The sequence below is a fragment of the Diplotaxodon limnothrissa genome, linkage group LG13, assembly GCF_057381915.1.
Source record: "Diplotaxodon limnothrissa isolate DT_005_m linkage group LG13, D_limnothrissa_male_GT1.1, whole genome shotgun sequence".
NCBI lineage: Eukaryota > Metazoa > Chordata > Actinopteri > Cichliformes > Cichlidae > Diplotaxodon > Diplotaxodon limnothrissa.
Genome location: NC_140608.1, coordinates 13,629,597 through 13,644,872, shown reverse-complemented (window position 1 = coordinate 13,644,872; position 15,276 = coordinate 13,629,597). Strand labels below are relative to the sequence as shown.

At 41.5% G+C, this 15,276-nt stretch overlaps 1 protein-coding gene across 1 annotated transcript; it reads left to right on the top strand.

The window, feature by feature from the left end:
* Positions 1-463: 463 nt before the first annotated feature.
* sfrp5 (secreted frizzled-related protein 5) lies at positions 464-13,924 on the top strand. The gene is made up of 3 exons (XM_085369267.1): positions 464-1,408; positions 8,338-8,415; positions 13,273-13,924. Exons 1-3 carry the CDS (start codon positions 847-849, stop codon positions 13,599-13,601), a joined length of 969 nt encoding a protein of 322 aa, XP_085225393.1. The 5' UTR covers positions 464-846; the 3' UTR covers positions 13,602-13,924.
* Positions 13,925-15,276: the final 1,352 nt, after the last annotated feature.

Sequence of the window (15,276 nt, the reverse complement as noted above, 5' to 3'; positions counted from 1 at the left end):
GAGCAATCTGCAGGGAGCCCGTAGAGTCTGTCTCTCACAAGTAAATGGAAGTGGGCTAAAGAGTTTAGAAATCCATCACAAAAGCAACATGAGTAAGAGGATGGCAGTGTCTTCTGGGTGTGTTTCCAACTAAAGAATCGTGTGCATATTCGAGAGATCAATATAAAAATGCAGCTGTAGAAACTTGCCACAGGCTGCTCTCTCTTTCTTTCCCGTTAAGCTCTTCTGGAGGAGGGCTTTTGGTGAAAATAAGGGGCAGAAGGAGTGTCCTGAGGGCCAGTGGGAGCCTCCCCCTGGGGTTGTGATTGGCTGGAGCTGTTCTGAGTGAGTCCAGGGGAGGCCAGTAGGAAGGTGAATGGTCTGGACGCCTGCTAGGGGGCAGGCAGCAGACGAGAGCAGCTACCACTGCCTCTTAAAACCTAGGTACTCCTCATTACAGACTGATAGACAGAGAGCAGGAGAGAGCTGGAGGCAGTTCTAGGAGAGCACCAGGGAAAGAAAGTGAGAAACTGTGAACAGGGAAAGTTAGGAAAAGTAAGAAGTCCTACTTGTAAGCTCACTCTTCCCTGACTGCTGCCTCCCCACTCCACTACCTGAGGCACATACACACACACACACAGGGAGGTGTTTCAGGGAGGCTTAGAGGGTCGACTCTCCAGGGAAGAAGGGAATTAAACACTTTTGTTTTCAATCCGCTGCGTTCATACTCAGGAGAAAAAAAGGGATTACAGCTTTCACGCCTGCCCCCCCTTGTTTCTCTCTTCTCCTTGCATTTTGTCTTCACTGAGTTACTTTGGAGACTTTGGATATAACCTTCTTGAATTGTTGGTCTGAACTCGTAGAGGCATGGCAAACGGACAAAAGAGCCCCAGGTGGGCATTGACCCAGGGCTCCTTCAGCTTGGCACTGGGCCTGTCGCCCTTCTCCCTCCTCCTCCTCCTCCTCCTTACCGTCTCGGCCGCAGATGAGTATGACTACTACAGCTGGCAGTCGGACAACTTCCACAATGGCCGCTTCTACACCAAGCAGCCCCAGTGTCTGGACATACCAGCTGACCTGCGCCTGTGCCACAATGTGGGCTACAAGAAGATGAGGCTGCCCAACCTCCTGGACCATGAGACCATGCCCGAAGTTAAGCAGCAGGCAGGCAGTTGGGTGCCCCTCCTGGCCAAACGGTGCCATGCTGATACGCAGGTCTTCCTGTGCTCACTGTTTGCACCAGTGTGCCTAGACAGGCCCATCTACCCTTGCCGCTCACTGTGCGAGGCTGTCAGGGACAGCTGTGCTCCGGTGATGGAGACCTACGGCTTTCCCTGGCCAGAGATGCTGACCTGCGACAAGTTCCCCATTGATAACGACCTGTGCATCCCCATGCAGTTCACCGGGAACCATGCGACCCAGCCACCAGGTAGGCCACCTTCATTCATGCATGCTTATGCAAAATACAGTGAAGAGAAATGTCAATGAAATCATAACCAATTTTAATTTGCATAACTACTGAAGAGGCTACTGGTTAAAATTACAGCTTTTCCAGCAGCAAAAAGATAATCTGGTGATTTCCACAAAATGTAAATATCTCTTTAGAAAGATTTAATAATTCAATAAATACTCATTTAATAAATCTTTGAGATTTTTTAAAATAAAAAGCAGTGTTTAAATATTCTGTCCTGGTATATTTGATAAGATCTAGTTGAAAACAAGAGATATATGAATGCGCATATGTTTTAAATTCGACAGAAGGAAAAGTTGCCCCGAAAAATATGTTGTGTTTTGCAGACGCAGGCGCTGAGATGAAAAACTCAGCAGAAAGTAAACGAAGAGATAAAGTTCTGAATTTTTCATTATTTTCATAATATCACTTTAGCAAATGATCGTTCAAGTCCTTGCAATCGGATACACTGAGAGTCTGTAAACTGTGAGGATGAGAGAATCAGATGGCTTCCATACATTTCCACAATGACAGACAAGAGATTAAGTGGAAAACTAGCCAAAGGAGGTCAGCGAAAGAGACGGGAGCAGGAAGATGCTGCAGGGGAAAGTCCTAAGTGGACAGTTGAGGATGGCTCTGGCCATCTACATATGCCTCAGGGAGGCACGGAGACAGACCAAGAGAGCCAGGAGACTTGGAGACTCCAGCAGCCAGATCGCGCATTGAGTTAAGATAGATGGACTGTGGGGGTATTAACTGAAAGTTACACAGAGGCACATGCATGGACACACACCCTTATCAGTAGTCATCCATCTACAGCGAAACAGTCAAAGAGTGAATGAATTATGTTTTATTTCATGGTTTGCACAGAGTCAAATTACTAAATTAACCTTAGCTGGATGAAACAAAGGACAAATCTTTATCAAGGGTTTCTGAGAGTAATTTGATTCACAAAAATAGGAGAATATATTATTCTTCACAAGCAATGAGTAAGAGTATCAATTGTGAATAGTGGGACTGAGTGGGAACTAAATCCAAAGAGGTGTGCAAATGCCTGTGTGTATGTGTGTGTGTGCATGTGTGTGAGAAGCACAACTACTTAAGCAGCCTCTTCACAAAAGCAGTCAGCGCTGAGAGGGAGAGAGAGGGAGTTGATGAGAGTCTTTAGACAGTGGAGGGGGACAGTCCCCACTGTGTCCCAGTCTGCTCAGCCATTGTTGGGTCTGGCAGCCAGCAGGCCAATTAGCTAGAAGGCCAATTACTGAGTTCCCACTAATTAGTCGACATGACAGGACAAGAGACGCAGGCAGAGAATGGGAATCGCTAAAGTCTGATTGTCCCTGAGAGAGCAGAATGAAGAGGAGTGAAAGGAGAGGGAAGCAGGAGAGTAAAGACAGGCACACAGCGAATAAAAGAGGAGAAAAGCTGCTTCCTGCAGCATAAGAAGTGTTTGCCTCTGCTTTCAATGAGAACCTGAAGAAAACGGTTTAGATCCGGTTTAGAAAACGGTGCAGATCTCTTAACTATTCCTAGAATTAGATCTAAGTGTGCTGAAGGTGCTTTCAGTTACTGTGGTTGTGTGTGGGTTGGTGGTGGGGGCAGGTGCCTGTTGAGCCAAAGTCAATTAAAACTGTGTCCAAAATCAAAAACCCTCTTTAAATTTTTATTTTTATTTTATTTTTACAAACTAAGCCTTAATTTATCTTTTATGTTAAGGACACTGAGTTTGTACGTGCTGAAAAATGCTATATAAATAAAATGGTCATTGCCATATTGCTCACATTACTTTACGATTTGCTTTCAACCGTTTAATCTCATTTTTCATCTTCTTTCGTTTATGGTGTGAAGGTCTTTTTTTCACTTGAAATGTCCTTTCTGTTACTTGAGACGTTCTTTGACAGATAAACACATTTCCTAAAGCGCTGAAAACCAATCATTACAAAAACAATGTCAGTCAGTTTTGTGACATATCTTTCCTTTTTATCAATAATGGTCACAGCATACTGACATCTAAGTATCTAATCTGATTTGCAAAATGCAGTGGGAAAAAGACCAGTGGAAGATTCTTGGGTGAATTAATGCAGTTCTGACTTTTTCCATTAGGGAAAATGGCCGTTCTGTTTTTGTAGGACTCGTATCAAGTATGTGACATTTTGGTTTGCGGAGTTATAATTCATTCTTCTACATGCACTTTGAGAAGGAGGCGGCTTGACGTTCATCTGCCACCTCCCCAAACAGCCAACTGTTTGTTGATCCCATCTATTCAAATAATGATCAGAGGAGGATAGATTACAGAGGGTCCTTAAGAATCAGTGGAAATAAGGATTTTTAGTGTTAGGAAATTTTACATACAAAGAACATAAGAAAAAATATGCTGATTTTAATTTTTAAAGAATAAAATGACACTCAAAAACAAAAATGAAATAACGGTAAAGTTAAATTTGGGTGTGTGCTTTTTTAGGCGTGTGCATGTGCGTGTATTCTTGTGAGTGTTTCACACTGAGAGTGAACCCATATCACTTCTAGCCCGGAGGCTCAGCCACTGACATTTTGCTAAGAACCAGAGATTCTCAGATGTGCCGATGAGGCCATCCCGAGGACAAGCTTTTGGCTTCTAATTCCGCACCGATGCACACCCGCACACACACACACACACACACACACACACACACACACACACACACACACACACACACACACACACACATGAAAACACAGCCAGCAATAATAAAAAGGAATTTCAGCTAAGAGCTCTTAGAAGTGAGTTTCCCGGGAAGCTTCTATGTCACTGGAGGACACTGACGATTTTCTTTACACGGGATCGCATGAAGAATCTTGTGGTAATCAAGGTGAATCTTTGGGAGTTGGATCAATCACAAGAATTAGTATAGCTTTACTCGCTGATCTCCCAGTCCGGGAGGCCCCGATGCTATCCGAGCTATTCTGCAATTACATGATATAGCACGGTTCGAGGACTCTTGTGGAAACTAACAGTACAGAGCAAGATTCACTTTCCACCTCTGTGTCACAGCCAAAACTGGCAGAAACTCACCACCACCTGAGCTCAGGTTTTGTGCTGGCACTTGTGCCTTTACGTGCATGTGTGTGTGTGTGTGTGTGTGTGTGTGTGTGTGTGTGTGTGTGTGTGTGAAGAGCCCAAGGGGTGTGATTATGTGAAATACAAGTCTGTATATTATACCACAGAAGACAAGCTGACTGCTGACAAAAGAGGGCCCAGGCATCCCGGGATCGGAAAAGGCCAGCCGAGCTCAGTCTGTCAGACAGGGAACAATTAATGCCACACCATCAACTACACCTCATTGTTTTAATGATGCCACTTTTAGCTGCTGTCAGCATCTGTAAATCAGTAGGCATGATTATCACAGACTGGATTCTGGTTTTGTTTCTTAGTTTTGTTTCTTAACTTAGTTTGCATGTTTGCACCAGAAATGAACACTCAAGATATGTACATATGTACAGTGAAATTGCATGGGAGGAAAGGTCTGACCTTGCTGAAATCTGTGATGAAATGTGACTAGTGTGATTTACAACCACATTAAAGGAGACAGGCAGCACTGTCAGGACCCCAGCAGCACAACAGTCACTGCTCATATGAACTTGGTTACTATATGAAAAGGAAAATATGATCCAATGCTCTGGGTATGGAGCGCTGCCGAGGCGTTATGAGGATGTATTTTCTCTTCTGTGTAGGCTTCCTACAGATGCAAGGAGCATGCTGTGTTTTAGGGGCCCCGTGGGTTCCCCGAGTCATGCTTTAGTCCTCCTTCGCCCCGCATTTCAACAGATGTTTGGCTCTCCGATGTAAATCACGCTGAATTTCATCTCCGGGATTGTACCATTTTATGTCATAAGTGCTGCTGCTCATGACTTAAAAGACCCAAATGAGGCATGAGATAGTGACCGGCGCACATTCTTCTTATAAAAGTCGCTGTGAAGCTCGGGCAACGAGCAATAAGGTACAAGAAATGTCAGAGAACCAGATGACGGTGCTGTTAGATGTGGTCGTCAGATGTGTGAAGACACGTGTTTGTGTTTATTCAAAAGTGCGCATAAGAGAAAGAGGCAGCGGCGGCATGTAACCTCTTGCATTTTTACCCAACTATAAAAATGATTCCAAGCGAATCAGTCAAATGAAACAAACATAAAATATGATTTGTAGTGTTTGTGATTTCAGCTGCATGTTTAAAGTAAGTTAATTAGATTGTTAAATATCATGTGATGACAAGCGGTGTCTATTAGGAATTCACTGTGAACAGACACGATGATTTGTGTTGTTGCCCAATAAATTTCATGCCAGAAAGCAATTTCCTAAGCTAAGTAAAACAAAATAAGAATGACTATGTCATTAAAGAGAACAGATATTCCTTTGCAGTGGTACACGGTGCCACTGCTTTGTATTCCAAATTTATTTTGCAAATGAGTTTTCACGTTCATAAGTTTAATAGGTTTTTCTTGGAGATTTCTTTATAGACAAAAGACACTGCAGAAAGATTGAAATGTTATTAACCTCGGAGCTATGAGTAAGTGAAGTTTTGGAGAAGTTTCCCCCTCTTGCTGTGCACCATTTCCACCCTGGCTTGCTGTTTAAAGATTAACAGCAGGGCCTTCCACAAGACCTCCTCCCTACTCACCCCATTCCCATTATCCCTTTCCTCTTATCCTCAATCATCAACTCCCAACCTCCTCATCCTCCACAGGTTCTGTAAGCTCTGTAAGACAGTAACATTTGTCATAATAAATTGGAACATTAAAATTTCTGTAATTAAGTTCGTAACCCAGTAGGTAAATGCCAAAAGTAGCACACAAGAGGTGGTCAAGTCCAAAGTCAACCAGAGTGAGAGCAAGATTTTCACAATTTAATCGCATGGTAAAAAATTCTTCAGCTGCTTTGAGATGATGGCAAAAAATATATTAATGAGCTCAAAGTCAAAATATTTACTGAGCAGAAATGTGTCCAGGAAAAAAAGTACCAAGCCACGCAGCAGTGATTCCCATCAGAACATGACGGTGATTCCCTCGACAGAGACCGACGATGAGGGCAGTCGTCCCTTAAGTGATTTCTAAGCGCCATCCAAACGCTGGTTTTCGGTCCAAGCTCAACTAAGTTTCATGGAGGGACTGCTTTCTCCTGACACATGCTCTGGCATCAGCGCAACCGGGCCTTCTGCCAAAATACCACCCCTGTGAAACCAGAATGAATTACCACCGAGTCTGAATAAGACCGAACGGCTTCAAGGGAACCATTCAAGACGGACAAATCCAGAGAAGTTTTGTTGTCTCTTGTTCTGTGTGTGTGTGTTTCTGTGTGTGTGTTTTTCCATGCTTCTGTCCCAGTCTGCATGTCAGCACCAAACAATTAGAAGCCTGACCTTGCAGGCCTCACAGGTCTCCTGCCTATGAAAGCATGGGAACCCTCAGAGGAGAAAAAACTGGCAGTTGCTCTACAAGAACATGGCTCAGCTACCTCCAACACACACATAGGCAGACACACACATGCATACACTCACTGGTGGTTAGGGGGTTCACCTCCCCATGACCCAAGCAGCGAAGCATGTTAAACTTTGACCCATCTCATTATCTGGCCAGACGCTGAGGTTTGGGCTGAGGTGATAACCTCTGAACCCTGACTTTTAACCCAGGGCCTGCACAGTGCAAGGAGAGGCGTGTCGTTTTGCATAGGTGTGTTTCTGGAAAGTGGGAGACACAGAAGGAAAGAGAAAGCACAGGGAACTCAGGGAGTGGGGGAATAACATATTTTGGATCTTGCAATGAGGGAATGTCAGAAAAACTAAACTCTCCTATAAGCAGTTATCTCGAGAAAAAAAAGGCTGCCAACTCAGCAAAAGTTCTGCACTGTTTTCCCTTCATGTTGTCAAATTTATCCCCTAGGTGTATAGGTATGTTGTCAGGGCAATGCTTCTATACCACATCCTTCTCTCTGTGGCCCTTTCTAATATTATACTTTTTTTTTTTTTTGCTCTCTTGGCTTGCGGCTCTGTTTGGTGGATGAGTGGCCTGATATTAGATGTGTAGAGCTGGAAATACTCTGAAAATACATGGAATCGAAGCAGTAATTGTTTTGATGATGTTTCATATCGAGGGGAAAATTACAAGGTGGTGCGTTTTCGTGTATGCGTGTGTCAGAGAAATCTCTGACGTTTTATAAATCCTATTAATTGAATGGCAAGGCCTTATTTGTCCATTTCAGCTATATAAATATAAAAGTATGGGAACATGCAAAAAATACATAAAAAGGATTTTATGCAGGGCTTGTATTTCTTCCCTCATGTGCTCTGTCTCAACTGTGTGGCCAGACAACAACAACAACAATCACAAAGTCCCATATCAAAGTTAGACAGGCCAAACACGCTCTTGAGTAAAGAATGCATGACCGTAAATTTTGAGTTAAAAATAAACTGAACTTGTTGCTTTGGTTTCCCCCTCGCTCTTTCACAATGTGCGGTTGCTGTGTGGCCTAAGTGATGGCTGCGTCTGTGTACTGAATCACTTTTCACCATGTTCAGCAGCTCCCGCCGCACCGTTTACCTTTCTGAACAGCCGAGACCACGCCTGTGCCACCAAAATATACAACGGGCCAGAATAAAAACATTTTCTCCAGTGTAATTGCAGGGCAAACATCAGTCAGCCTACTGGACTCTGCGTTCACTCAGCAGCAAATAGTCTCTGACAAGGGGGGGGGGCAAATAAGTGCCTCAGAAGTGCTCAGGGCTTAACAATTTCATACTGACACAACTTTGGTTTTGCTCACTGCACTTGACCTCAACGCTGCCGTTAGATATGAGCTAATCTGGTTTTAAAAGCACCAAATGAAACGAGATTGAATACAGGTGACGACAAATTCTTCTTCCTTCTTTTTTTCCCCTCAGTGTCAAAGGTGTGCCCACCGTGTGACAATGAGCTGAAGAAAGACAACATCATGGAGCATTACTGTGCAAGTGACTTTGGTAAGTAGTAAAAAACTGAAAAACATAGTACCTGACTATGGATACAAACGGTCACTAGCATACAGCACTGTTATGGAAACTTTCTTACCTATCTGCAGTCTGGTAAACTGGAGTTTGCGAGAGACTGACAACACAGCAGAAAAGTGCAATTGCTTTGTGTACAACAGTCAGCCAAGTACAAGAGTGCAAGCAAAACATTTCACCACGGTGTTGATTTGGATTTACAAGTTTCATGACGTAATAATAAAATCTGTGTTTTAATATTGTGTTGAAAAGTTGTAATAACAAACTAAAAAGTCAAAGCACTGTGTCCTTAAAAACTCCCATCAACATAAATGCCATGGGCATAAAGTTATAGCAAAATAGCAAAATCACCTAAAACGAAAGCTTAACTTTGAGCTGTCAGTGGTTACATAATATGAAGATTAACTGGTATTTACGCTATTTTCCTTTGATTATGAATTAAAAAGCATGTGCAACCACACAGAGAATCTCACCTGCACATCCCTGTTTCTCACTTCTGATCCTCCCTTCGATTAAATCTTTATTGCAGCCGTTTCGCGTTAATTTCGCTGCTAGAATCGGCTTTTTCTTCACATGAGCTGATAAATGACTTCATTTCTTAGCCCCAATTTCAAACTTTCCACTTTCCAACCTTCGTGTTTCACAATAGTAATGACCTTAAGATGATGCCAGAGTATAATTATATAAATATTCTGTTATTTGAGTTCATCACAGCAGCTGAATTGTTTACAGTTAATGATAAACTGCTGTCTATTTGCTCTGTTCCAAACACGTTAAGCACCAAATGAGGAAGGGTGACAAAAAGTTGTGAAATTACAAAAGCATGTGTGGCCAGGATCATTTTTTTCTCTGCATATTTCATGTTTCCCGCAGAGGAGATGCCTGCAGTATAAAACAGTTTTACAAAATAACCACATGTACAAAAGAGCCAGAATATACAGAGCATGACCCATAATAAATGATAAAACCACATCCAACAACAACAAAACGCGTCCGTGCGCACCTTCCTGACTCTCTGAGCCGCAACCAAAACGCAGACACGTCTCCTGTAATTCATCGTGACGTTACCAAATCAGGGATATTTATTTGTCTGATTAATTGCAGGATTATATATCTCAATCTTTTAACATGAGGTTGCTTCAGGGATCATAAAGGAAAACACAGATTCTTTCTGTTCATTAATATGAAACATGATTGCAGATAGCCGCAGAAAGACGTTTTATTGGCTCAGCCTTTATGTGGCTGGAGGACACAAGGGAATGCGTCGAAAAGATAAGTGTGACATATGGATTTGGAGATCAAGGAAGGAACAACTCTACAATGTTATTCTGTAGTGCGAGAGCTTGAGCTCATACCCCATGAATGCTGCTACCTATTCATCTTTGGACACTGTTTTTGCTACGGTCTGCTTTTCATGGACGATCTCATGACGTTTCTTACTGCACTATCCAGCTGCTGTACAAATGACAAGAGTCTTGTTTAGCCGACACCTTGTTGTTAAAGTAGATTGCTTGCTTCAGTTTGAAGAAAACCTGTTTTCTTCAAACGATGGCACACTCCTCACTCCCTCTCTTTCCAGCTGCTTCTACTTCTACGCCCTCCTCTGCTCACTTTAAAGAGAGCGACTTTGTATAAAGACGTGGGCACAGCTTGTCACAAAGATGCTGGCCAGGCCGCACAGAGGGCCCCACTGCATCACTTATGACTAAATATGACTGATTACAGGTGGGCATTTAAAGTGAAGCAGAGGGAGATGAATTATCCTCCGTACCTTTACTGAACACACGCCGTACATACACATGAATGCAGTCTTTCACAAAAACACACGCGGCTCAGGCATGTAGGCAGGCAAATACAGCGCATAAACATACTCGCGGCGAAGGAGCTGGATGTGAAACAGGATGTGAACAAGGGGCAACTCAATGCACGCATTCCTTTTTGAACACGCTATCACTTCACATGTACTGTATACCTATCTGAGCGTACCGAGGGATGTTTATGCAACCATAGACAAGCAGGCGAGAAGTGAAATGGCGATCTTCCAGCAGGCCGGGGTACATAGCGATGCTTCATACCGACCCCACACCTTTGCCCGACCCGTGATTAATTTCACCTGTCAAAATTCTCACCCAGAGAATTCCTCTTTTGAATGTTTGGCAGTTCAATTTTAATCTCTCGCATATAAAAATATGAACTTATAAACAGAAGGTGCAATGGGAGATTCAAGTCAGTACTTCATTAGGCTGATAAACTTTGAGTTTGCTGTAACCAGATCCTACATGTAATAAAACTGTGCACAGAGGTTCTCTGTTCTACATATGTTTTGCCTAAAAATACACAGCTGGTCGCAAAACACTGCACTGCAAGTGTGTAAACAATGACACAGGCAGGGCAGAATGACAACAGATGATAATGATTCCATGTAGCAATATTAATCTTATGCTGCAAGCAGTTTTTTAGACTTATGGATGTTGCCCTGAACCTCACTATAAATCTGACTTTGTCTGAGACTTGAAAGCAAAATCATTTAAGATGATTTTTGCTCAGGAATAGCCCGACAACAACAAAGAGAAGACTTGTGATTTATATTGCCAAAATATGTACACCAAATTCCAAAAAGATGTTGGACTGTGGAGTTTTTCCCGAGTCAGACATTCATAAGGATGCAGTTTTTGCACACTGCTCAGGAAAGTCTAAATGATGATACTCGGGGGAGGTGTAAAATAGCTACTGCTTTAGAACAGTACAGAGCTCAGTACTAGACTTCCAGAAGTTAAAAAAAATACCACAGCTGCTTAAATAAGAGTGAAACACTGGGATCAGAGTGACACATTACAGTTTTTTCTGATTGCTTAAGCACATTTTTTGTAACTATTGGCTAATTTTGCAAAACTCTTCACACAAATAAGAAAACCTGTCACCCAATAATCAAAACATTGTAGTTCTCTTGCAAAAGCAAACACAGCTAGATTAACTCTTCACACCTTTGTAAAAATGGTGTTTCCGTATCAAACAGTACACACAAGCCATCATCTACTAAGCACACAATGTGCCAACTGCACACTGATGGTATGAATACAAAACACATCTGGCCTTTGCTTTCTCTGTGCACAAGGTAGGCTATGTCAGTTTGAGCTCATACTTCTGTCATAGATCCATAAGCATAGAGGGATCCAAACTTCAAGTACTGGTGTTTACAGTTTTTTCTGAATGCTTAAACCCTAACTGTGATTCCTGTAGCACAATCTCTAAAACTATTCAGACTTATAGCAAAACCACTCACTGAGTTTGCAAAACTAAAAGCACAAAAACTGCTTTGCACTCAGTTTGCAATTTTGTAACACACACTTTGCAAAACTGTAGGCACAATTCACTGCACAACACTCAATTACCAAATTTCCAACACACTCCTAGCAAAAGTATGCACATGTATGGCTATCATTAACACTAACTTGCCAACTGTCTGGCACACTTTCACATGTGAAAACTTTTTTAGATAATTAGTTCACTTTGCAATCAGCCTAAGCACTATAAACAGGCCACAGGTAAGCTGTCTATGTGGAGTACAATGGAAGGAGCAGAAAGAGTGAGAAGTAGAAGAGGCCGAGGAAGAGGACGTGGAGGTGAAGAAGTAGGATGAAGAGGACGACAAGGACAAGGAGGAGCAAGAGGAAGACGAGGAGGGGGGAGAGGAAGGGTAGGAAGAGTAAGAAATAGAATTGCTGATGACATCAGAGCTACAATAGTGGACCATGTAATCAACCGTGGAATGACCCTGAGGGTAGCTGGCCAACGGGTCCAGCCTAACTCGAGCCGCTACACTGTAGCAAGTACCATAAGGACATCTTGAAATGAGAATCGGTTAGTACAGTCACTTCGCACAAAGATTTGTAGCACTGGCATTTGCCAATGAGAAACACACCAATACCATTGATGTGAAAATACTGAAATTGTTACTTTACAGAATTGCTAGATGACCAGATGCTGGGGGCAGAGGAAGCATGTTCACTGCAGACCAAGTAACCCATATAGTCATTATGGCGATTGCAAATAATCCTATACTTGGAAATAAACACTTGTGTTTGTTTTGATGTGTTTGAATAAACACCAGTACTTGAAGTTTGGATCCCTCTATGCTTATGGATCTATGACAGAAGTATGAGCTCAAACTGACATAGCCTACCTTGTGCACAGAGAAAGCAAAAGCCAGATGTGTTTTGTATTCATACCATCAGTGTGCAGTTGGCGCATTGTGTGCTTAGTAGATGATGGCTTGTGTGTACTGTTTGATACGGAAACACCATTTTTACGAAGGTGTGAAGAGTTAATCTAGCTGTGTTCGCTTTTGCAAGAGAACTACAATGTTTTGATTATTGGGTGACAGGTTTTCTTATTTGTGTGAAGAGTTTTGCAAAATTAGCCAATAGTTACAAAAAATGTGCTTAAGCAATCAGAAAAAACTGTATTCACACACATCAAAACAAACACAAGTGTTTATTTCCAAGTATAGGATTATTTGCAATCGCCATAATGACTATATGGGTTACTTGGTCTGCAGTGAACATGCTTCATTTGGTAATTGAGTGTTGTGCAGTGAATTGTGCCTACAGTTTTGCAAAGTGTGTGTTACAAAATTGCAAACTGAGTGCAAAGCAGTTTTTGTGCTTTTAGTTTTGCAAACTCACTGAGTGGTTTTGCTATAAGTCTGAATAGTTTTAGAGATTGTGCTACAGGAATCACAGTTAGGGTTTAAGCATTCAGAAAAAACTGTAAGACCTTTAGGGTTTTACTGAATAAAAATAAATTTAAATATCTTCTTCTCTTCTCCTTTAGTCCTAAAGATGAAAATCAAGGAGGTGAAAAAGGAAAAGGGTGACCGGAAGCTGATTGCAGCACAAAAGAAGAAGAAAGTTCTGAAGCAGGGCGTGCTGAGGAAGAAGGACCTGAAGAAGCTGACCTTGTACATTAAGAATGGTGCCAATTGTCCGTGCTCCCAGCTGGACAGCCTGGGCTCCAACTTCCTCATCATGGGCCGCAAAGTGGACCAACAACTGCTTCTCACATCCATTCACAAGTGGGACAAGAAGAGCAAGGAGCTCAAGGTCGCCATCAAATACATGAAGTCCCATCAGTGCCCCACCTACCACACCGTCTTCCAGTGACCTGTTTCACTGCAGTGTTCGCTGAACTTTCCACAACTTTGCTTTTCAGATTCAACCTTTGTTTCACTTAGATTATAGCAGTTATTTCACTAATGCATCCCTGAGTCATGGATCCTATAAAATCTTTTACCAGCCCCGAAGCTAAACACGAATCAGGTAGTTGTCCTTTTCTCCTTTGATGTTAGAGATCATTATTATTATTATTGGAGAGAGGAAAACTGCTTTTTAAATAAGTCAAGTCCCTCCCTTCCATAAAAAAAAGACAATAAGAATGATTTCATATTGATTCACATCCTGGAATCTAATGTACTCTTCATTAATATGCTTGCCTATTCTGATATTATAGAATCACTTAAATCATATCCTAAAGCAATCTTCTTAGACATCAGCATTAAGAAATGGAAATTTAACTACTGGAAAGAAAAGACGCTCGACGCTGTAGTGAAATGAAAATTATGGGAAGGTTTGTTTCTGTGCAAAAAGTGCTGAGAGCAATGAGAGAGTGAACGTATGTGGGTTGTGTGATGTACCAGTGCACACGCTGGCACAGTGCTCCAAGGAACAACATCAAAGCACAGAAATATTGATGATCCACTTAACTGCATGTTGTAAAAAGTAGGTAATTCAGACCAATACTAAATGCTTAGAAAACTGGGATTTGTTTTTTTTCTTATCCATGCTGGGAACGAAGACTGATGGAATGAGACAGACTGACTGATGCTTCCACTGACTTTGTACAGAACCATTTCTGTGGCCTGAAAGAGGGAAACTTGAATATTTTTTACTTTTTAATTTTGAAAGAGAATAAAGTTAGGGCAGTGAAGGCATCGTCTGGAAAACAAGTGGAGAATAAAAGAGAAAGAAAGAGAGAGAGACTCTGGACACAACCAACAATGTTGGATTCATAAGTCTCTTGTACTCGCTATTTTTCACTATCAGTCTTCAAATGTTTCTTTTCTTGTACTTTTTTTTTTAAACGCTTCAGTTAAACATCTATGGTATGAAAACAAAAAATCATACACACAGAGCACCTGAATACACTGTTGCTGTAACAATGAGAGATTTTTTTTCTAACCTATTAACCTGTAAGTAGTTCTGTTACTGAAATAGATCTTTGTTTTACAGAAAAAGTTAATGAATAAAATATATTTTAAATTTTTATAAAGAACACCTGCTTGAAATGTCATGTTTCACATTTATTACCAATAAACCACAAAGTGTATATTCATGCCTAAAAAAATTATTTTCAGACTATCATCTGCATAAAATGTTCGACTGGTTTAAAAAAAAAAAGCGCGTAAGTAACTAACACACTTGAATGAGGATGCTCAGTATTTTACGACTTCATTTATTTTTTAACATTTTTCATATTAAACAGATACTTTTCTCACTGGCCAATTAGATGCAATAAAATGGGGCGAATAGAAAAGGAAACTACTCTGATTTACACTTTTTAAATTTTTGAATCTACCACAACAACTGTCAAAGCATAAAATAAAGTTGACAAGTTGAAAATGTCTTGGTCTGATGTTTCTCAATGTTCACTGTAGGCTGTAAATCAAAAACAGGGATTTTTGTTTGTTGGTTTGGCCATCCTATTCTCTTATGATGTGTTTGACATAAAGCACACTGTCTATTTATCATTTAAATTCACATTCCAGCCAGAACCTCCTAG

Coding starts and splice junctions, on each gene's coding strand:
- sfrp5 (XM_085369267.1), top strand. CDS start 847: ATGGCAAACGGACAAAAGAGCCCCAGGTGGGCATTGACCCAGGGCTCC. Junction 1,409..8,337: donor CCATGCGACCCAGCCACCAG/GTAGGCCACCTT, acceptor TTTTCCCCTCAG/TGTCAAAGGTGTGCCCACCG. Junction 8,416..13,272: donor TTACTGTGCAAGTGACTTTG/GTAAGTAGTAAA, acceptor CTTCTCCTTTAG/TCCTAAAGATGAAAATCAAG.